General features: G+C 41.4%; 1 protein-coding gene across 4 annotated transcripts in view; it reads left to right on the top strand.

Annotated features, from left to right (window-relative positions):
• Positions 1 to 23,573, top strand: part of STON2 (stonin 2) — a 73,183-nt gene that overhangs the window by 45,849 nt on the left and 3,761 nt on the right. For 3 of the 4 annotated variants that reach the window (XM_017813821.1, XM_017813819.1, XM_017813820.1), the window contains exons 5-6: positions 14,779 to 16,614; positions 22,317 to 22,519. In XM_017813821.1, the coding sequence (XP_017669310.1) occupies positions 14,779 to 16,614; positions 22,317 to 22,519 (2,039 nt within the window). Of the gene's footprint in view, positions 1 to 14,778; positions 16,615 to 17,987; positions 18,181 to 22,316; positions 22,520 to 23,573 lie in introns of those variants that run through there. The other variant, XR_001874593.1, reaches the window with a different exon arrangement.

Raw genomic sequence — 23,573 nt, forward strand, 5'->3', positions numbered from 1 at the left:
CAGTTGACTTTCCATCGACTTCCAGCAAAGCAGCCTCTTCCCGAAGACAAAAGGCTCGGCACAAAGAGACTAAACAGCGCTAAAAGTTTTTAAGGGGAAAAAAATCCCCTTCGTTTATGTTTTAGCTGTAGAGGAGAGAGGAGAAAAATGATTCTGGCTTCTCCTAAGTGATAGTTGGTGAAGGAGAAGAGGGGTCATAATTAGGTTTTACTGGGACTCAGTAATTGCTTCCTGATGCCTCCTGAAACTATTCACAAGGAGGCTGGCTCACCCACAGGACCGTGGCACGGTTTTTACCCCAGCACAGTCAGGCTGCTGCCATCAGACAACTATTCAGATCCTATAATGAAAGAGTTGAGTTTCAATTTGCTTTATGGGTGAACCAGTTTTCATATCCAAAATCATAAGCAGAGTTGACGCCAAGAAACAGTTTTGTTCAGATCCAGCTCAGAGAGCTCAAGCACAGATTTGCCACATGTCAATAGGTACCTTGTTTTCTAGGGTTGCCCCTTATGTTGTGGTATAGTGATGATGGGGAAGTTTAGGGAGGAGGATACTGCTGAGTTAGTAAATACAGGGTTTAATCTTGCGAGCTGTCAGCATTTCTAGAGCATTAAATTCTGGTTCAAATAAACACACTCCCTTCCAATACATTCTCTCCCTGTGTCTCAAGCAGAAACATGCTTTCATTAAGCCAATATGAGGGCAGAATTCTCCTTCATGACTTTAAGTGCTCATATGTGTGTTCCTGAAGAAATCCTACAAGAAATGCCATTTCCTATGAGATGTTAAATTCAAATCTTTCCATAGGGTGCATATCCTAGTCCATATGACTGGCTTTTTGTTTCCACCATTTGACCTTGATGGGACCTAGATGAGTGGTACAAACCTGCAAACTGGGGAGATGCAATGCAAAAGATCAGTTTACATTACCTTCCTAAATCCCTTTAGATATTTCTTCTGAACTTTTTAACCTAATGGAAGTCCACTGGTGGTACTTTTTCATCTGACATCTATTTCTGACACTTTATCTAAGTATTTTATCATCCATACCCAAATAAGCCAGTGGCCAAAAAACTTCCCCCCACCCCCCATTTTCATAACAACTGAAACAATTTTGCAGCATTATCTCATGAAGAAAAAAACTCTCTTTTCGTAGGATGTGATCGGCTTACTTCTTGAAATGTTGGAACAGAATGCTCACTAGTGACCTGAGCAGTCATTCTTGTCAATAGCAATGTTGTTCTTCTGAGGTAACTCCTGTCAAATTTCCTCCACCTGTCAGTGCACTATGTAAGATATTGCTTTAGAATATTTTAATTACTTGTTAAATGGTTGTTGCCCATTCATTTCTTGAATGTTCATTTGATCTATTTATAGGAACACGTTAATAATTATATTTTATTGTCTGGGTACCTTTTGTTTAAGCTCAGTAAAGTCCTCCCATTATCTTATTATCCCACGTTCCTCATTAGTCTAATCCCTGTTGTTTCCTTTAGGCAAACATCAGTTCTTTCAGGACTCTTCTGCAAAATCTCACATGGCCCTTCAGAAAGCTGAGCTTTGTTTACAGGGCACAGCAGCTGTGGGGACCCTGTTGTTTTCCTTCACATTGATCACATTCTGTGCTCAGCTCTTGTCTCTCTGCTGCCACCAAACTAGCTACACAGTTTGGGGATGGAGGCAGTAAGGTTTTCAATCACACTGTCCATCCTTTTCTTTTCCCTCTAATTTCGTCCTGTACCCTGAAGAGACCTGCTAGGTCTCTTCCACATTTCAAGAATGCAGAAGTTTATTTCCACTTAGCTTTCTGTGCTGTATTTTTTCCAGGGATTTCCCTGACACTATTAGAGCCCCACTGCATCCAACCCTTGTACCTTGCCTCATTTTAGTTCTGGTACCCCAGGACAGAAATTTTTGGGATTCCTTGTTCCTCCCTACTCTGCATTCCCATCAAAGGAATGGGGAGCATCATCTGGGCATGAAAGAGGAGACATAGCTAAGACGAAGTGGTAATGGGGGTTCCTAAAACTAATAAATAAGAAATCAGCCTGTCTGAGAAGTTATGCAGGACTAACATATAGAAATTTGAGCCTTGTATACCCTGTATTTTGTCCCCAGTCAGAATTGTAGCTTGGAGGGAAGATGCCTGTTAGAGATGGAAAGGTGGGAACTTACAATCTGTGCAGAGGAAGGAAGTACAGGTTTCCTTTTCACTTCTCACCAGAGAGTGCTGTGATAACATAATGAGTTGCTTCTTTCCATTCTTCGTGCATGGGTCTCTTTTGGTCAAACTCTCACATTTAACAGAGGCCCGGGCCTCTCTGTTCACTGTAATCACACCAGCGTAGTCCAGAGGAGAGGAAGAAATTGCTTGTTGGATCATTTCTGTTTGGCTGCTTCTGTGGAGTGACCCTGAATAATCCCATGTACCATGGTGGCTACACACACATACAAAAAGGAAAAACAAAACTCCAAATGACAGACAACAGCCCACTATTTGATTCTGTTGATTTCCTGCCATTGTGAATATCTGCACAACAGCTGGGGTTTTATGGTGGGAGCCTGGACTGAAGGAAAGGCTGTGCTAAGGGAGTCCCAGGCCTGGAACAGACGAGTGTGGAAAGGGGGAATGGCCTCATCAATCAGAGCAATATGTTGTAAAACAAGCCATTCCGACATAACAGCCTCCCAGGCTGGTCGACAGCTGCCCTGAAGTTGGAGATGAGATGCTGATAGCACCTCAGAATGATAAAAAGACTCTCAGACTTACAGTGGGATGTATAGCAGGAGCATAAATTAAAATGTATTTGGATGCACATGCTGACAAGTTTTCTGTCTTCCACCATCCTTGGGAGTCCTTTCTTTATAGGTACGCAATGGGTGAGCTGGGTCGGTTCCTTTAATTTCCAGAGTTTGCTGAAGTTGTTGATAGTATGGTTGTGCTAGTCAGACTGGCAGGGCAGGCGTGAACTCTGCCAATACAGCTATGCTTTTACAAACACTCTCCAAAGCAACCCCTGTGACATCATTGTAATTTTCTTGGATGGGCAAAAACTGAGAAGAGTGTCACTGTAAAGGAGGCTGAAGTTAGGTTACCATAGTGGAAATATTTCTTCTTATTATGTCCTGTCTCTCTAAATTGTCTTACTCAGCATATATCCAAAACACATCTTTAAAGGCCTCAAGAGGTGAAAACCAGCAATGCAGCATCCTGACTCAACCCTACAACCACCTTAGCAACAGCACAATATGGATTTTGAAAACAACAGAATAATAACAGAATAAAGTGATGCCTATCTCACTATAACAAGCATATTTCAGTATCTGTTGCTGCAAGAGTTTGCTTTCCAAGGTTTTCGTAAGCATTTTTTACTTACATCCAATATTTTTTGGTGGAATCCTTCTTGCCTGTAAATAATGTGAACAGTACCCTGTTTCTCAGCCTATGAGAGGAACAAACAGTAAGAAGTGAAAGCCTAGCATTTCTCCTTGCAGTTCACAGCCAGTCCATTGAGTCTTAGCTGCAGTTTCTCCACCTTTCTATTTGTTCTCATCCAGATACACCTACTTGTAAAAGCCAGTGCACAAGGAAATATCTTGGCACTTATGAGTTGTTTTGCTCAACTAAGGGCCACAGGCTTCTACTGTCTCCAATTATTTTATTCCCTACAGGAGCTTCCTTGCTTATTCCATTTATCCTGTGTGGTTCCTAGAAAGCCCACAAGCTTTCACATGACTTATGATAGTGTATTTATCAAACACACTTGACAACAGCCATTAACACTCCCATTACATCAGTATTTTTGCTTTGCTACAGAGAGAAAACTTGCAGAGTAGAGGGCATAAATTGCTAGGCTGGAGGTCACTTAGACTATCACGTGGTTCAGATTAGCACCTAAGCCTTTTGCAGCCCATTCCTGTCATATCCTTTGCATCATCCTGCTTCTCAGGCACCGGTAATCAACATTTTTTGTTGAAGGTGAAGGTGTTGTGTTGGCAAGTGCATCCTCAGTGATATCTCTGTGGGTCAGGCATTACACATAGATTAGGCTGTCCTTTCTGTTTTCTCACAGTATTTCCAGCCAGTCACCTTCAGTCCTTTGTGTTATGTGTCCAAAATCCCTCCAAGAATTAAAATAAACCAAAGTCACCTACACATGGCTTTGTTAGAGCTCCTCTCACCTTTGCATTGAGCACTTCACCTGTTAGCTCACTATAGCCTGGAGCTCACATATGCTTTGAGTCAAGAAGAAATGGCCAGACTGTAGTTACATGGTCTTCTTTGCACTTGAAACAGAAAGTGTTTGCGTAACAAGCTACAAGGGGTAAAAATATTAGCACAAGCTTTAGACAAAAGTTGAGCACTGTTAACTTCCATAATTTATAGGTATGTATCAGCTGTGTTGTCTATGGAACAGTTTGTCTTTACACTTCATAAGGTAACTAAATTATTAAAATACATAGCTGAAATTGAAGGTTCCACAGAATCTTACAGTAGAAATTGCTAAATGAGTCTTTGGGATCTTTGTAAATATCAGCAGTGATGTAAGTTGTAAATCATTTTTGTTTTGCTCAGGATAAAGGTAGTGTATAAATATGAGATTGCCTTTTGACTGGATGACCTGGGATACACAGATATATCTGGCAGACAGGATGTGAGCTGCTGACTTGATACGATATAAAACTTGATCCTGGGAAATGCCTTGGGTGCAGGAATGAGGAAGTTAGCGCTACTATTTTTAAATGTTGTGGGGAGTCAGAAGTGTTTGCAATAGTGCATTTTGAAGATGTAAAATATCCTCTTTCTAGATGATGTGCAGTGTTTATTTTTGGAAGCAGTGGATTGAGCACTAGTGCAGTCTTATTCAACATCCCTGTTTACTGACTTGTCTTTTTTCGCTACAGAATCAGCACAAGACTGAGCAGATAGTTGGAGTGATACTGGCCTCAGTCTTGCAGGAACTGCCCACTTAGAAATTAGAGATCAACCAGTTGTTTTGCGCTATTAAGTTTTCATCAGCTGATGTTAACACTTGTGGTTTTTACCAGTACAGTTTCTGAACTGATGGACTGGCAATAGCAAACCCAGGGTGTACCAGGCATCTAACGCACATGACAGTCTCCTGTCTTGGATTTTCCTATGGCTATGGGAAGATTTCTCGCATTTATTCAACAGACCCAGGCCCCACACTTATGTAGTACTGCAGCTGCCATTTGATTCAATAACTCACATGAGACCATAGTGTGCTGCTTTGTAGTCAAAGGTTATGCTGCTCAGTGGGACCCCAGATTCTAAGAGGATCCAGTAGCTGGCACATTTCCACCTGCAATCTGGCACTGCAAGTGTCAGGCTTGTTCCACATGATATTTTACCTCAAGCACTCAAGACAAAACTAAAGGAGTCTGCAAACCTCTGTATTTTGTTACCAGTCCATCATATACTGCTTGAAAAATTATGGCATAATGAAGTAATGTATTGTCTGAGTATGAGAGATTTATGTAACTGCTTTCTGCAAAATAGAGCTTGTTCAGTGGATGTTCAATGGATGTGGAGCTTGTTCAATCAGCTCCTCCAAGGTGGAGTGCGATTGTGTTTGAACTTATAGGGTTGGCTACAGATTTATTCCACTTGCCAAAAATCAACTTCCTGAAGCTTCCCGAGCTAGCAGGAGCACTTCTCTGCCCTTATTCACTCAGAATATTTCTTCATGAGGTCCATGGTCTCATCTCAGTGGCAATTTCACTATTGAAGGATATGGTATATGTACTGCAGATTAAAGTCAAAGAAGGAGGCAGACCTTTGTGGATAGAAGCAAAGTCCAAAGTACAGTAGGAAGAGTTCCTTTATCTTTGTCAAAGTATTTGGAAAGTAACTGCTTTTGAAAAATACCGTGTGTGTGCATGTGTGTCTGTGTTCATTTTTCTCTTTTGCTCTTTGTTCTCCTTTTGGATGAAAGAAGCAGCATGATTCATTCTTCTGCAGAGCATTGCTCATTCTCTTATTGATCCCTCTGCTGAGACAGTTCATCTTTGTGTTTCCCAGCTCTACTCTGTCCCTTCACACACAGACTTTGTCATGCCTAACCAAACTGGGAGTGTAAGTACTCCCATGGTAGTATTAATGACAAAGGCTAGGGTGTAGTCACTGTCTTGGTAACCTCTGGGCTGAGCACACCTTGCTGAGAACAAAGTTAGATGACCTAATGGTAAAAATATGTCAGTCATATCTCTACCATGTCTTCAGAGATGGAAACAAAGTTGCTTTGTAATGAGTCATGTAGGTATGCTTTTTTGCTAAGACATTTACTTTATGAATTTTCATGTTTGTTTAATAGGAGTAGTTTTGTTCAGCCTAGAGAAAGGAGACTGAGGGGAGACCTCATGTCTTCAACATCCTCATGAGGGGAAAAGGAGAGGCAAGTACTGATCTCTTCACTCTCGTGACCAGTGACAGGACTCAAGGAAACAGCATGAAGCTGAGTCAGGGAGATTTAGATTGGATATCAGGAAAAACTTTTTCACCCAGAGGGTGGTTGAGCACTGGAACAGGCTCCCCAGGGAAGTGGTCACAGCACCAAGCCTGTCAGAGTTCAAGAAACATTTGGACAATGCTCCCAGGTACTTGGTCTGATTGTTGGGGTGTCCTGTGCAAGGCCAGGAGTTGGACTTGATGATCCTGCTGGGTTGCTTCCAACTCAGTGTATGATTCTCTGATAAGTTGTCAGGTAAAACTAGCAGGTTTTAATCCTTTCTTCACCACTTATGTGAGCTCTGTTCACAACTTGGTTCAGATTTTTCAAATACAATAATATTATGTCACGTGTATATTGTGAATTCTTTAAACAGGCATAGTCTTGTCTAAATCTTGCATAATCTTGTCTAAATCTTGTAAAAGTCTTGAAGACTTCTTCTAATTATATCAGTCTTAATGTACCACCTTCTGGCCAGCTAATGGAAGCACATGAACTGATCTTCAGGTACAGCACAAGCTTTCTAGATTTGTGACTCTCAAATGGGTTTAAATCAAAAAAACCTTCTTTTCTATAAGAGTTCTGGGGCCCATTCACTGCCATTGTTTTACACATAAGAGAATATGACTTTTTTTTATTATGTTAAGAGGACAAAAAATGTTTACTTCAATTTCTTTTTAGAGTAGCCTTCTTTACTGAAAGAAGACAAAGCAAGCTGTGTTTAAGTGATAAGCAGTGCTTTTTCTTAAAGTACCTAATGTTTTCTAGCTATCACTAAGAGTGTTTTATTCCTTGTAAAAGTTATTGCCTCTAATTTATTGCCACGTAATTCCTACCTGATGTGAAGATCTGACAATCTCTTCAAGACGCTAACAACTTTATCCATGACTTGCATGAACTATATATAATTTGGAGTCTACTGTTCAAATGATAAACTGGTACTAATTGGAGACCAAGGCACACAGTCACTTACATTTCAAAGCTATTTAACTATACTTGCTGCTATGTTCTGGTGATTTTTGGATAGGTTGTGTGTTTGTTCTTGAGTGTAATTCTGTCTAAGAGTATTAGTGCACTGACTTCTAAGTGTTTACAGACTTAAAACTAAGTAGTGTATTTGGAAGGAACATTTTCTGAATATGGATATCTGCTGCAGGGATCTTAATTTACTAGTTTTTTTCACAACATGTATTACAAGTGCTTGGGTTTTTCTTAAGACTAGACAGATCCATTCTGATTGCTCAGTCCACTGCACGGTACAGACTGCACAACATGCAAGAAACTTTTACAAAACTAATTGCAGCCAAGAGCAGACAGTGTAGCTGAGATCTGTACAAGGAAAAGGTGAATTAACTATGCATAGACAATGAATTGCTGAAATATTGTTTTAGTTATTCCATACCAGATCTGAAATGGTTTCTTTTCAAGAACCAGAGTTTTAACTACTCAATAAGCATAACACAATAAAAGCATTGAGTATTTTTAAATTAAATCACACAGAAAAGTTCTAAGTTGCAAACTAATCTTGTTATCTTGAACATTTTCTTTACTCAAGGAATAATGAAAGGGCTCTGATTGAATTTCAGTCTTTGTATAATTAGTTTCTCCAGATGAATAAAGATAAACAAAGGAGAGGAAAATGCATGAGACAAACAAAGGCACTTGAATAGCTTCATACATAGCTGGTTGCAATGAGACTTACAGCTGCAACTACTGCTGTTCATATGTGTATCTGATACCAGTTTCTTAGAGGTTAGGTCAGGCTCAGTTACTGGGAAGATGTTCCTTTCCCTCTCCAAGCATCAAGAGGTGGCACAAGTGGAGAAGACACAAAACAAATAATTCAGGGCAATGAAGTGCAAATGCCTGAAATACACTGGTCCTACCTTCCATAAACACATACTTTTGTGTAGATAGAGAATAATTAGAAAATATCAAAACAGCAATGAAAGAAGTCCACAAAAACTTTGGTGATCCTTTAAGATAGTACATGGAGGACAGCACTGTTCAACAATGTTCTTGCAGTACGAGGGTGGCTGCAACCTGGCTGTGAGGGCCTGAGTAATAATTTTCTTGTATTTCATCTTCAGTTTAGTATTTGCACGATGGTTTACATTTAAAATGAAATATAACAGTTCTTATAGAAACTAATGGGGATAAATTAATTGAACCCAGATGAAATTCATTATGTTTTAAGCTCTGTAATGTAACTTCTTTGCAACTTCAGATGATTTAACTTCTTTTGACAACTAAAGTTCTTTTGGGACTTGGGATGAATTTGCAATAGTTAACCAAGGAATAGGCATCATATTTAAGTAGTCATTAACCCCTGCTGGGAACAGCCTATGTAGTATTATTGTAGTACAGATTTGGGATACAACTACACTAGGTTTAATCAGGCCAGTGATTTACATGGCCTAAATTTAGACGACCAAGTTCAAAGAGATGTAGTGATAGGATATGGCAGAGTATGATGAAGTAAAAAGTTATCTAGGGATGAATCCATCAATGTGATCTGAGAAGCCTGTCAAGTAGAAGGAGAAAGAATAAGAGAGGGAACCGCAGAGATCAGATCAGTGACTTCAGTCTTTCATCTTGCACCTTCTCCTGCTCATTACTTAGTCTGTGATGACTTTATGTGTGGCATAAAGTATGAAGTTTAAAATGTACCTTTTTTATTAACAGTTCAACATGCTGGAGAACTAGTGCTGTTAAATTTTTTATGTGTTGTGTTCAGCAGCAAGAGTAGAGGCCATGGACTATGTGAGCAGTCATCTCTTCCATATGTCAGATCTTACAGAGACACTGAAAAGTGTCTTATAAATCTATCTTGCAGCCTGTTGGGTATTGGTAGTCATGGGGTTTGGGGCTCTCCACAATCTTCTTGAAAGGAGGCAGGGTGGTTGCCTTTTTTTTTGTCTCCAAAGTCTGTTCTGAAGCTCATGGGAAAAAAGTGTTCTACAAGGTTGGGAGAGGACATTTCTAAGTATTCCTTTAATGTTACCATACACTGATTGATAACATAGATACCCAGGAAGCATGTGGAGGTATATAACTGTTATCCTCAAAGGGGTTTTTTCTGTGCAAAATAAGCAGGTAAGTAACCTCCTGTTGACAAGAAGTCTTATATGCTTTGAGTTGCCTATTCATGCAACTGGTTTCCAGGGCTCTTTTCTACTGTACTGTTTATGCTGCTGTCTGCAGCAGTAACAGATTTGACTTTTGACCATTAACAGAGTTGTGATAAACAGGGAAGCTTACAAAAACAGGCCTGGCTTCCTAGCTTGTACTAAACTGGACTTCAGCAAGGCGTTTGACACCGTCTCCCACAGCATTCTCCTGAAAAAGCTGGCAGCCCACGGCTTGGACAGGGGCACTCTGTGCTGGGTCAGGAACTGGCTGGAGGGCCAGGCCCAGAGAGTGGTGGTGAACGGTGCTGCATCCAGTTGGCAGCCGGTCACTAGTGGTGTCCCCCAGGGATCAGTGTTGGGCTCAGTTCTGTTTAATATCTTTATTGATGATTTAGATGAGGGGATTGAGTCCATCATCAGCAAATTTGCAGATGACACTAAGCTGGGGGGGAGTGTCAATCAGCTGGAAGGCAGGAGGGCTCTGCAGAGAGACTTGGATAGGTTGGAGAGTTGGACTGATTCCAATGGGATGAGGTTCAACAAGGCCAAGTGCTGGGTCCTGCACTTTGACCACAACAACCCCATGCAGTGATACAGGCTGGGCACAGAGTGGCTGGAGAGCAGCCAGACAGAGAGGGACCTGGGAGTTTGAATTGACAAGAAGCTGAACGTGAGCCAGCAGTGTGCCCAGGTGGCCAAGAAGGCCAATGGCATCCTGGCCTGTATCAGGAACAGTGTGGCCAGCAGGTCCAAGGAAGTGATTCTTCCCCTGTACTCAGTGCTGGTGAGGCCACACCTAGAGTACTGTGTCCAGTTCTGGGTCCCTCAGTTCAGGAAGGATATTGAGGTGCTGGAGTACGTCCAGAGGACGGTAACTAGGCTGGTGAAGGGACTCGAGCACAAGTCCTATGAGGAGAGGCCGAGGGAGCTGGGGCTGTTCAGCCTGGAGAAGAGGAGGGTCAGGGGAGACCTCATCACTCTCAACAACTACCTGAAAGGAGGTTGTAGCCAGGTGGGGGTTGGTCTCTTTTCCCAGGCAACTATCAGCAAGACAAGAGGGCATGGTCTCAAGTTGTGCCAGGGGAGGTTTAGGTCAGATATTAGAAAGAATTTCTTTACAGAGAGGGTGGTCAGACATTGGAATGGGCTGCCCAGGGAAGTAGTGGATTCTCCGACCCTGGAGATTTTTAAAAAGAGACTGGATGTGGCACTCAGTGCCATGGTCTAGTAACCGCAGCGGTAGTGGATCAAGGGTTGGACTTGATGATCTTGAAGGTCCCTTACAACCCAGCTGATTCTATGATTCCATGATTCTATGAAACTTGAAACTCTTTTTAAGTGCATAGATGCAACAGACCTATTCATTGAATCAGTTTATATTGTGATATTTACACACACTGTGTTCTGTGAATTTCAGAAGTGTGCTGGATACTGTAGTACAGAGGAACAATCACTGTTCCGCATGTAACACTCTTACAGTCAGAAATTACAGGAATTGAAAAGAGAACCAGAAGCTGCAATGTGATGCAATAGTGATGAAGCATTTTCCCAGAGCCACATAGCAGGTCCGTGGCAAGGCTGGAGATAGAAGTCCAGTTGTATCACTTCAGAGAGATGGCCCACTCACCTTAAATAACTTTTAAATTATGTCATCTGTCTTGGGAGGATCAGAAACACGACAGACCACCCCCCAAAAAGTGTACAGACACAGTTGTATTGACTTGGATATGGAAAAAAAAGTCAGAAAATGACCAGATATGGATGTTACAGAAACTATGTGAAAGCATAACCTTTGTCTTAGAGAGATAACAGCACAACAGCCTAGTCCTTGATTTCTCCCAGATTCTGTCTATCTGCACTTTCTGGTTTTCTATCATTGCTTATACAGAGACGCTACAGGTTTTGTAGCTGGCATCCTCTTGCCCTGGCTGATCTTCAAAGGCCAAGCCTGTATACCAGTGTCTGATGAACTTTATGTAGATTAATTTCCCACCAAGAACCCTAGAAGAGATCCAGCTATGCCAACAGAAATCCTGCAGTGCTTACTTTGTGTGAAGGACTAGTGTAGGCTACATCAGGGAAGTGACCAGCCCATTGGAAGATGTAACCATATTAACGGTATGCCTGTACTACAGATTAAAATTAAAAGTAGAGCTATCTGAATTAAATGTAAATTAATATATTCAGGTAACAGAAACAGTCATGCCAGGAGTCTCTGAGCTAATTTCTCTCAAGAGGCAAAATACATGAATACTCAGAAACTTGAAAATCCAGTCATTTTCTCAGATCCATTTCTGAAAGTTGTTACCTGCCTTTCTTTTTGAAAGGTATGTAACACTCTCAAATCTTCTTCCTACTTCCATGGCACTTTCTGATCACAAATAGTTTGCAACAGCAATGTCCTTTAGCAGTTGGATGGCTGCCTTTCCCTCAGGCATAAGTAACATGATACTACCTGGTGGTTTTGGCCAAAGTAGTTGCCTTTGCAGCAGAGGTGCCAATATTTCTCTTGAGATACACACACTATTTCATTTAGTTCTCAGTAACTTTCTTTGGATGCTTAGCTGCATTAGCATATTGGTATTTTTATTGTCCCTGCTTAGTCATTCTCTTATAGAGAAAGCTAAAACCCTGTATTTTCTAGAACCACCTCTGTATTCTTCAAACATTTGTAAACCAAATCATATAGTTCTTTGGCAGCAGAAGAATGTACTTTTGATTGTAGTTTGGGAAAGAAAGATTATTTCACTTCCCAGATTTAAGCTTTCCACGTATCAAATTAAATAACAGTTTATTGTTTTTTTCCTAGCAAATAAAATTACATATAGGTAATATTACCTATATGAAACCATATTTTGTTAATGCTTCTACTATATTTCTGGTCATCTGGATCCAAAAAAATCCATCTTATAAAACTTGTTCAGTTTAGAAAGAAATTTTTCAAGTGATTTCTGTATGGTTTTCACATGGACTCTCAAGGAGGTCTTCTCATCTGCCTCTCAGACTTACCAGGGCTGTTAATACTTTCTTTGTGGAATCACATTTAGTTTCTGCAGTTCAAAAGTTAAGATACAGGAAAGGGGAAAATTATAATTGCAGGCAGAGAAGAGATGGTCCACCCTTAAGCAACCCTGATCTTATAAACACAGGAGTTTTAGAAGTCCTAAAAGAAATGGGCAGTGTTTTCACAGAAATACTATAAAACCAGAGACACACATATTTTCGTTGCCTTTACTTTGCTTGAAGGACTACTTGCTTGGTGACCAAAGTCCTGGAAAGGCATGAGACAACATATTGGTGTGGACTGAGGATCAGAACATCAGATTATTCTTGGTGGGTTTTTTATTACTTTCTCCCTCAGGGTGTGGTTGTGGATAATAGTCTGTTGGCTTGGGTTTTTTTGCCTGACAAATCTATTTATAACCTTGTGGCAAGACTTAAAGAATTCCCCACTGTACCCAGTGGTGTGACCAGTAGCAAGGGATACAGACAGGCACTGTGCAAAGCTGGGGGTGAGATGGCAGGGTAGAGAAGAAAATCTGAGAAACTGAGATAGAGCACTTCTTTTCAAATACACTTTGCAATGCCTGGGTAGTCTGTAAAAGCTATCTATTCTTGTTACTGCTTTGTGTTATTGAAAAACAAATTGGTATCATTCTGCATCATATATAATTCTCAAATGCAATAACCCTTTGAACTTGCATGATGTGTTTTGTTCTTAGATCATAGGGTTGGGTAAAGTTACATATAGCTGAAATCAGAGGCACAGAATGCCTAGTTACCCAAGACATTATAATGAGCTTATGGTAGAACTTTGGCTAGCATGAATATTCCCTGTTTCATATTCTAAATGGTAATTTAAATGGCAAGTAATTATTATTATGGTTGAGGCAGAATGGAAATCAAACTCATCTTTTTTGGGAACTGGTGGCAATTTAAATAATGACTTAAATAGTTTGTTGTTGTTTTTGATATTGTAAAATATGCTCAAATCACAGGTTTACAGACGTACCAAAGTGCTGTATTTTACACTTACTTTTTTGCTTGTACTGAAGAACAGTGACTTATGTAAAACATGGAATCTCTGTCTAGGAGAAGCAAAAAGGACACTGCTGTATCATGTAGTGCAAACCTGTGGTGCAGCTACAGAGTATAATTTCATGCTGGCTGCTCATTTTTAGGAGCACTGATTCATTAGACAGTGGGAAGAAAATGGGAAGAAAATCATTTAATTTCTGAACTCTGAGAAATCATGCTCATATTGGAAAACACTTTATTACCACTGCAGCAATTTCCTGCAGAAGAGCTGGGACTGAAATAGCACAGTGTGATGCGGGCTTCTACAAAGTGTCTTGGCAGAGCCTGAGACTATGAACACAGCAGTCAAAGGTGCCGTGTTCTGACAGAGGATGAGGAGAGCTTGCACAAGTCAAAATTAAGTTTTTCCTTACCCTAACGTACATCCATAGATCACAGCTTCTCCGAGAGATGTTTCAGAGACATCCAAGGACTGTCAGACTCTTTTTCACTGGGTAGGCCAAAGAGTTTCCTTACGGAACAAAATCTGGGCAAAAATCCCAGCTAGGCACCTTTTATGGTGCCTTCACCATATCCCTGTGTGCTTTTGTGGTAACATCAAATGCACAGACAAGTATGTGGGGACAGATTGGAGAAGTGCTTTTCCTCAATGTTCATTCTTCTTCCTACTGGATTCTTCTATAGAGCAAAGGGTATAGGGTCAGAAAAGGGAAAAAATTATGACAAGAGTGAGGGAACACTACAGGCAAATAGCAGAATATAACTGTAGAGAAGAAATTTATCCTGAAAATTTAGAGAGGGAAGTTTTAAAAAACCACCACAACATATGGACTAATTTTCTCCTTTAGGTTGTCACGTTGGGATGAGATCAATACAATCATTGCTGTCATTCCTTTCTCATTTCTTCCTGGATTCCTTTTCTGTGTTCAACTATCTATTTCTTCATTAATTCTTGTCAAACTCTTCAGCATTTTAGCCAAGTCTTTTGACTATCTTATTCATGCCCAACAGATGAATAGGCCTTCCATGAGCATGCAGACAGACTTGTGCAGACTGTGGTTTTCTTTTTGCGGAGAGAAGTAGGTAACTTCAGAATAATTAGCTGAAATTTCCTCCCCTCCCCTCTTTTTTTAAAGACAATTCCTCGTCTCTCCAGGAAGATGAAGAGATAGATATGGAGGCTGTCAACTGGCAGCTGAACAACACCTCTGTGAATGGGCATTCGTCTACCCCAACCACAGTCCGCTTTCCCAGCTGGGTGACTTTTGATGACAATGAAGTCAGTTTTTCACCGCAGAACCTTTCTCCCTTGAAAACAAATACCCCGTCTGCAGAAACACAGGCTCCAGATGTTAACTTTAACCTCACTACATCCTTGAAGAAAAGAGAACGTCCTAAAAGCACATTGGGGGACCTCTCTAAAATTCAAAAACTAGATCTCTCCTCCCTAACCAAGTTGCCTTCTGTTGAAACACCACCATGGAGTGCTACTAATCCCTTTCTGGATGAATCTCTCCGAGATGTCCAACCCTCACCCATCAATCCATTCAGCTCCTTCTTTGAGGAGCGAGAGAGGCGTTCCAAAAGCTCTTCTGTCTCCAGTGCTCCAGGCAAAAGCCAAAGAGACTCTCTCATTATTCTCCATCAAGAGCCTGATACCATCAGTTTCCATGAGGCAAACAAAAGTCTAACCCACACAGATGCTGTAGAGCAGCTCAAACAACTCCAGATTGGAGACCCAGATCATGTGAGCAGTTCTACTTTGCCTGATGATGACCCCATGATGCCATATGATCTGGATGCAGCTTTATTTAACCTGGCACCAGCTCAGCCAAAGGATGGATGGCCAATGATGCTCAGGATCCCAGAGAAGAAGAATATTATGTCATCCAGGCACTGGGGACCAATATATGTCAAGCTGACCAACAGTGGATGTATACAGCTTTTTTATGAGAAGGGGCTAGAGAAACCTTTCCGGGAACTCAAACTGGAAATCAATCATGAGATTTCGGAGCGCAAACTCCAGAACTACGACGAGAATGGAAGGATACACAGTGTGCGGTTGGATCGCACAACGTACAAGGAGAAAAAGAAGTATCAGCCTAAACCAGCCATTGCACACACAGCAGAGAGAGAGCAAATTATCAAGCTTGGGACTACAGATTATGAAGACTTCCTTAGCTTCATCACTGCTGTGCAAGACACACTGATGAACTTGCCAGCTTCATCAACAGATCTGAGCACAGTGGGACTGAACTATCAAGAAGAAGAAATCACTGTTGATGTCAGGGATGAGTTTCATGGCATATTGGCCAAGGGAGACAGTGCGATTCTCCAGCACTGTGTGCTGACCCATATCTATGTTCTCAGCTTCCTTTCTGGCCTGGCAGAGTGCAGACTGGGCCTTAATGATATCCTGATCAAAGGGAATGAAATAGTTGCAAGGCAGGATATTATGCCCACTACTACCACTAAGTGGATTAAATTATACAGCTGTCAGTTCCATTCATGTGTGGATGAGGACATGTTTAATAACTCCCGTATTATCCTGTTCAACCCTTTGGATGCCTGCCGGTTTGAACTGATGCGATTCAGAACTGTCTTTGCTGAGAAAACTTTGCCTTTTACTCTGAGGACAGCTGCCAGCATCAATGGTGCTGAGGTGGAGGTGCAGAGCTGGCTGATGATGTCCACGGGATTCTCTTCCAATCATGACCCTTTAACTCAGGTCCCTTGTGAAAACGTGATGATCCGCTACCCAGTGCCAAATGAGTGGGTGAAGAACTTCCGCAGGGAGAGTGTCCTGGGGGAGAAATCTTTGAAAGCCAAGGTGAACAAGGGAGCCACTTTCGGATCAACTGGTCTGTCTGGTTCTGAGCCAGTAATGAGAGTAACTTTGGGAACTGCCAAATATGAGCACGCCTTTAATTCCATCGTATGGAGGATAAACCGACTGCCTGACAAAAACTCAGGTGAGTGGTGCATACCATTTCTGCAGGAGTAAACTAAAAGGAGTTATGTATTTTGGAAGATAGGGAATAGTGAGTTTAAATGGTGGGAGAGAAAGCATCTTCTGTAATATACTAAAGGACATAAATTAGTTGCTTGAAGCATTTGTGACCCTTCATCGCAATAGTTTTATGTATCCTACAAATATAGCTAATGATAAAAACAGTTTCGGTTTTTCCAGATGCAAAAATACATGTTCTGTCTCTGCTTGGAGGTATTTAAAAGAGTTGTAGATGTGGCATTTAGGGACATGGTTTAGTGGTAGACTAAGTTCATGCTAGGTTAATGGTTGGACTTGATGATCTTAAAGGTATTTTCCAACCTAAATGGTTCTATGACTCTATGATTATGAGTCTTAGGCATCAAACATCACTGTATGCTCAGTACTGCTATTGGAAGCAGGGTTTTTTTGGGTAACTTGCAAAGGCAAGATCCTATGCTATGGAGCCGAATGACAAGGCCAGATAAATTGTTGTAATTCCATCCAGCACATGCAATTTCTTCCATGCATTGCCAAGCATACTGGGACAATGCTATATATTTCAATGCATATGCCACAATTACTGCCTATAAAGTATCGGGAATGGGGATTGTAAGAGAACAGAAGATATTGCTCAACCATTTAAAAAAATAGAAATTTCCAAACACGAGTTTGTGGCTATGCTTCTGTAATCAGTGCAGACATGCAATTACAACTTGAACCTGGAGAGAGAATACCAATATGAAATCCACAAATCTTTCTATTTCTAGTAACATGTTCATAATTAAACATTCAAATAATGTAGGCAAGCTACTTTTCCCTTTGGCCATTGCTGCCAATCATTCTACTTCCTGCCTTTCATCCATGGTGCACAGTAAAGGTGGACAACTCAGGTTTATTTTTATTTGTAGTGAATTCTACTTCTTGGCTTCTCTGATCTCAAATAGCTTTTTACAAATGAGATGCACTTTTTAGTATGATGTAGTAATGCACCTGGGTGACTAGGAGGGTTTCTGTATTCAGTGTTCCCTGGAGGAAAATTCAGTGTCATACCAGATTTGGCTCTCTCTAAGGACATGTGTTTTTCCTGAGTTTGAGTTATAGTGTCAGCAATGCAGTGATCCAAGTCTCCTAATCTTTTGGATGACATCTCAGCCCAAGGACACTAGTTTACACCATAGGTTACAAATTTGGAGGGATATCACTGACAAAAGGGAAGGCTCCATATTTCCTGTAGTGTGGGGCATAAGAAGACAGAGCTTGGAAACTCAAGAAAAATATAGCAATGAAAAATTAATCTCAGACTGTTTATGAGCAATAACATGCTTGTTAAAAATCTCACTGTGCCATCTGCAGGAGCTCTGGGAATGAGATGCTGTGAAATTGGGCCTTCTGTGGCATCTTCTCTCCAAAGATCTCAGTATACCATATAGATATTACAGCTGGGGAAACTAAAGCCCCCAGACTTTAACACAATCACAGAACATGCCAGTAGCAGTAACATGCCAGGAGAAGAGGCAAAACTCCTGTCTCTACTGCCTTCTGCAAGGTAATGCTCCTTACCCATTGTTACTCTGAGGGAGTGCCTCTTGTTGCCCTGATCCCATCTCTCCCAGTGTGAGGCTTTATTGTATATACACAGTGACAGGGGGAAATGCATTACAGATTTGTTGCTGCTGTTGGACCTCTGCCACAGAGCATCTATCCATCAGTGTCACCGTGCAGAACGCAGGACAGTATTTTAGTATTTGTTTACATCCTCAGAGGAAGAAAGTGTCCTCACTCCTCCGGTCAGATCAGATGTGATTTCAGAGAAAGGAAGGGCCTTGGACGCACTGTCTTGGCCAAGACACATGAGGTGTGTGAGAGGGAGGGAATCCCAAAGTGATGACAGGACAGGCTAAGTATAGTTTAAATTTGACCTTGCCCTTCGTGAACTATTTCTATTTATTGATGGTCCTTCATCCCACGGGTTTCCTTTCTCAAAGTATGTGGCAAACAAAGGGGTATATATAAGTGGTACTCAAAAGCATTGATTCCCACTCCTTTTTAGATTTGCCTGATGGACCACACACACTTCTGACCATGTGATACTGGTGTGGGGTTTAACTCCCAGCCTTGGGCAACTTTGGCTGTATCCAGCCGTACCCATAAGTCGTATAATAACCCACCTCCACCTATTTTCAAAGTCCTTATAAATGATGCAGTTCTCAAGCACTAAATATAAAACTAGTGACACCTGCCACTCATCTCTAAGAACACTCTGGTTCTTCTGTAAATGTCTGGTCTGCTAATGAACTGCTCTGGTGCCTGGGACTCCAGAGCAGGAGGGAGGTAGTGGCATCACACTGCAGCTGGGGGAAATGCTGCAAGTGGCCACAGCCTGTAGCTCCACCCTGCCAGCAGAGGCCACACAACCTGTCCACACCACTTGGGGCACATGCACTGCATGACTGCCTCCAGCACACGTGCCTGTCTGCCAGTCGTGCTCAAAGGAGCACATATGTAGGCACACATTAAGGGACCTTTTGTTCATCCACGGTTTGTGCTCTGACACATTGCTTGCAAACACAGTCCCAGGAACTCCAGAGGTCTCCAGGTACCAAGTGGAACTCTTCCTTCCCTCCATTCCCCAAATGAGGACTGATGCAGGCTCTGTGCAGATGTGAGGCCCGTGACACCATCAGCCCTGCCATCCACAGCCCTGCTGAGGAGGAGAGCTGGTCCCTCCTGAAGTTCACTGCTTGTATTCAGGTTATGGAATCCTAAGCACCCAAATTGTTAAGAATTATTTCAGCAGCTTTGCTGTCTTATCCAAATGTTTTCTTTTTGTGCTTTCTAATGGGATAGGGCCCTTTGCACTCTCACTCTAGGTGTCAGTGTTATCAGCACTGTCTGTATTATTTTGTAGCCAAAGCATCTGCTTGTGACTGAACATTGAAAAGCATATGACCAATGAAGGACAGTGCATACTCTGACTGTGATTTGACCTAAGGAAAAACTATGGACTGGATTCTACTGAGCACATTGCTGAAGTCCTGTCCAAAATGGCTTGTTAAACATTATTGCCCTTTTCATATTCAAAATTAATATGATCAAAAGGGTTGATAAAGAAAGCCTATTTACAGACTTTGCAAAGCTCCAATTGCTGCTGGCTGGGTTTCACATGTTGAGTTTTTTTAATCCACCAGTAGAATACTAGGGAAACTTCTAAACAGTCTTCAATCGTGGGAAAACGCTCTTTCAGCAAAGCAGAGATGTATCCTCTATGCAGAGCCTTGGAATCTGGATTTGAACTTTTCTCTAGTTTGGCTGTGTATCCCAGGCATGCTGCCTGGTATACTTTCTGAAATAAATTAAATCCTTTAATCCAAACATGTTGGGACACCTGAGTTATTCAGAAAAGATTCCGCCCAATCACATGCATATATATGAATTATATTATCAGATCCTTGATTGTCAGAACAAAATGTTAGAAGCTCAAGGAAAGAAGATGTGCATACAAAAGCTGTCTGTTGATTTCCTCCTGATTTTACTGAAAAGTGTTCCTGTCCATTAGAGAAATAACTCTGAATGAGCCCGTTGAACAAAGTCTGTAGAGGTTGTGCCTTGTGGGCCTCACAGCCAGGACACTAAAGAACACTGATGTGCTAAATAATTTTGCAATAGCTTCTGTGGAGGCGTTGCTTTCTTAATCCGTTCACCTTGTTGTCTACCATGCTGAGCTGGTTTCAATTAATAATTCCATATTTTTTGACTGCTGTGCATGGTCTTTTCTGTTAATGGGCTCTCCTTCTAGAAGAAATTAAATTATTGAAAAATTACCTTGTTAATTGCATTTGGGGGGGGTTACCTTTTTTCCCCTCTTTGTTTTCCCCTCCTTATTTTCCCCCTTTTTTTGAGCCTATGGATATAAACATTAGGTATGTTAAAATAGGTCACTGATTCCATGTGTCCAGTTGAAATTATGAAGAGTTTAAAAGCTGAAATCTCCAAAGCACCTGTCATGCAGTGTGCTTAAGCCCAGTTTAACACTTCCCAGTGTTACCTTCACACATACCCACCCCAAAAGCATCTGAACACATACCAGATCAGGAGTGTAGCAGCACAAGCCTAACATTTTGTAGCTGTGGATGGGGCTTGTGCTGGAGCACAGAGCTACTTCTCCTGGGCTGCTGGGTCTCCAGTCTGAAGGAGGGAGCAACCCCTGGCAAACTAAGGGAGAGAGAAAGCATGGCAAAGCAGATGAGCAGAAAGGATTACAACGAGGATTCTGCTCAGAGTGGCACAGGGTGAGGAAAGAGATATGAATGGATGGAGATCCTGAGACTGGGAACTGGTTGCCAGTACTGAGTGCTGAACACAGATTTTTTGAATCAGGAATGACCCATTTTTAGGCATCTTCATAATGCAGTACCAGAGAGCACCTTCTAGTGGTGAGGAAACTCTGTCTAGACTGTTTTGAAATATGAGGCTGACTCCAGATGAAATTCTTGCCCAGACTTACATTGAGCGAAGTTTTTTTCTGGCTTTACTTCAGAGGTCAAATGGGATGTTGCAATGCCTAAGTCCTCTAAAGACTGTTCAATTTCATCCTTTTGGGATAAGTAATACCTCAAAATCCCACATCTTGCTTTTCAAGCTTCAGCTTAACAAGGCTGACTTTTGGGCTAAGCAGGTGTATTCCTGCTCTTCCCAGGGCAAGTTTCTGGGCTTTCCCCACCCAGTTCTCTTTACTCTGCCTACTTTCCTCCTTCCTTGTCTCTGTCCTGTACACCTTGCTGATCTGTATGGAGAAGAACTTTTCCAGTGAACAAGTAACCTGAAATCCTGAAGCCTATAATAGTGGCAAAGGATTCTGTTCATTTATTTATACATTCATTTACACATACATAGGTAATAGAATATCTTCAATCAGAAAGCCCTTTGTGGCTTTGAAGGCTTTCATCTTCATTTTGCAAACAGAGAAACTGAGGCACACACATTAAATTACTTGCTCAAGAGCTTAGGGATGGCACAGTCAGAAACAAAACCAACCTAGCTTGACTAGAATTCCCTACTTTAGTTTTTAAACATAATTGCTGTCCAGCAAACCAAAGAAGAAAAATAATAACAAAGGTTATCTTTTACAGATGACAGAGCTAAACACATCACCTTGCCACCTTTAATAATTAGCCACCATGTCACAGGTTAGAGTGAGGAACAAACAGTTATTCTGTAGCTTTGCATAGATTTGCTTTTTGAACCCAGGAAAGTTATTTAAGCTTATCCAGTACATTTTCTTTTGCTAAAAATTGGGATAAAAATTTTAAATGCATGTGCAATATCTCCAAATCCCTCCTTCCCTTGCTATAATTTCATAACATTTCAGAAGGGGTGCCCCAATGTTACAGACAATGAAGGAACCAGAAAAGGACAAATACCTTTACCCTACTGTGCTCGATTTACTTCTTGTTTTTTCACCCACTAAAAGCAAACTAGAGTGATTGGCAGTCCTTTTTGCATTTTGTTTAATTACTTTAATTACTTTGGTAACTTCAACAGGTAAGATATTGTCACTTGCTATGAATAGTTCACCTGGAGAGATTCTCAGTTCCCTGCTGCTTAATGATGCTGCTTTCTCCTAGGTGTTGTTTTCTCATTCATCCAACGCTACTTGCATTACTGTTTGCTCTCTTTTTCCAGCTTCTGGCCATCCTCACTGCTTCTTCTGTCACCTAGAGCTTGGCTCTGACCGGGAAGTGCCTTCCAGTTTTGTCCGCTATGTAGATGTGGAATTTGACATGCCCACTACTTCTGCATCCAAAGCTGCTGTTCGGTCCATCTCTGTTGAGGACAAGACCGATGTGAGGAAGTGGGTCAACTATTCAGCACACTACAGTTACAAGGTAAAACTGAGCATGTGGCAATCACCATGGTTACACTGCGTACTTTCATTGTCTTGAAAAGTGTGAGCAGACAAATAAAATACCATGGCCAAATGAGGTGGGAATTTGGCACATGCCAGGCTGTCTGCGGTAGCTACCCATGTGCCACCCATGTGCTACTGATTCATGGCAAACAGGCAGGATTATCCTTCAGCAAAGATGAAATAAATTTGCTTGCAGTTGCCTGTGAAAAAGCATGCACACAGCCAGCTGCTGGGGATTAGCTGATATGGTACAAGTGTGAACAGGGAGTTTTGCTGCTCTTCATAGCACCTCCAGTGAGAGTGCTACAGTGGGAGTCCTACAGCAGACAAAAGGATCACATTATTTCTCTGCTTAAATATTTCTTCCTCCTGCCTGCCCTAAGGAGAGGAGCAGATGGGAAAGTACACTATGTATATACCTGCCAGGAATCTCGGTAAATTTGCATGTTAGCTGAATACTCGGAAGAGAAATTGGAATCCTACCTGCCTTCTTTAAGAGCAATGATGAGAAAGTCTGAAAAGATCCTCATGGCAAATATTTTTACTGGTAATTGTAATTACATTTTTAATAGTCTCTTTAATTCCCTGGAGATGGTATTTGATCTTCCTAAGTATCCCTTTTAAGAATTAAACAGTGGATTATTCCTGAGTTTTCAGAGATGTAGAAATTTAGGACCCAAATATAGATACCCTTGGCCCTGTATCAGTACAAATTGATATCTCTAAGCCAAAGCACCTCTGAACCTGAGGACAGCAGGGAGCATGCTGATGTTTGGGTTGGTGTTAGACAGTGCCTCAAGGAGCATTTGATGATCCTTACGGGTCCCTTCCAACTCAAGATCTTCTAGAAAATTAATCTCTTTGCTTTATACATCAGTCTTTGCAGAGTTTAAAATTTAGGCTGGTTTTCTGCTGTCACTTAGGAGGCCACTTATCATCTGCAGATTTGGTTCTGGGTTTGGATTCAGAGTACATCTGGGAACGATAATGAATAAAAAATCATGTGATACCAGTTCTCTGCATGCATTATC

Source organism: Lepidothrix coronata, unplaced genomic scaffold (genome assembly GCF_001604755.1).
Source record: "Lepidothrix coronata isolate B3197 unplaced genomic scaffold, Lepidothrix_coronata-1.0 Scaffold43, whole genome shotgun sequence".
Lineage (NCBI taxonomy): Eukaryota > Metazoa > Chordata > Aves > Passeriformes > Pipridae > Lepidothrix > Lepidothrix coronata.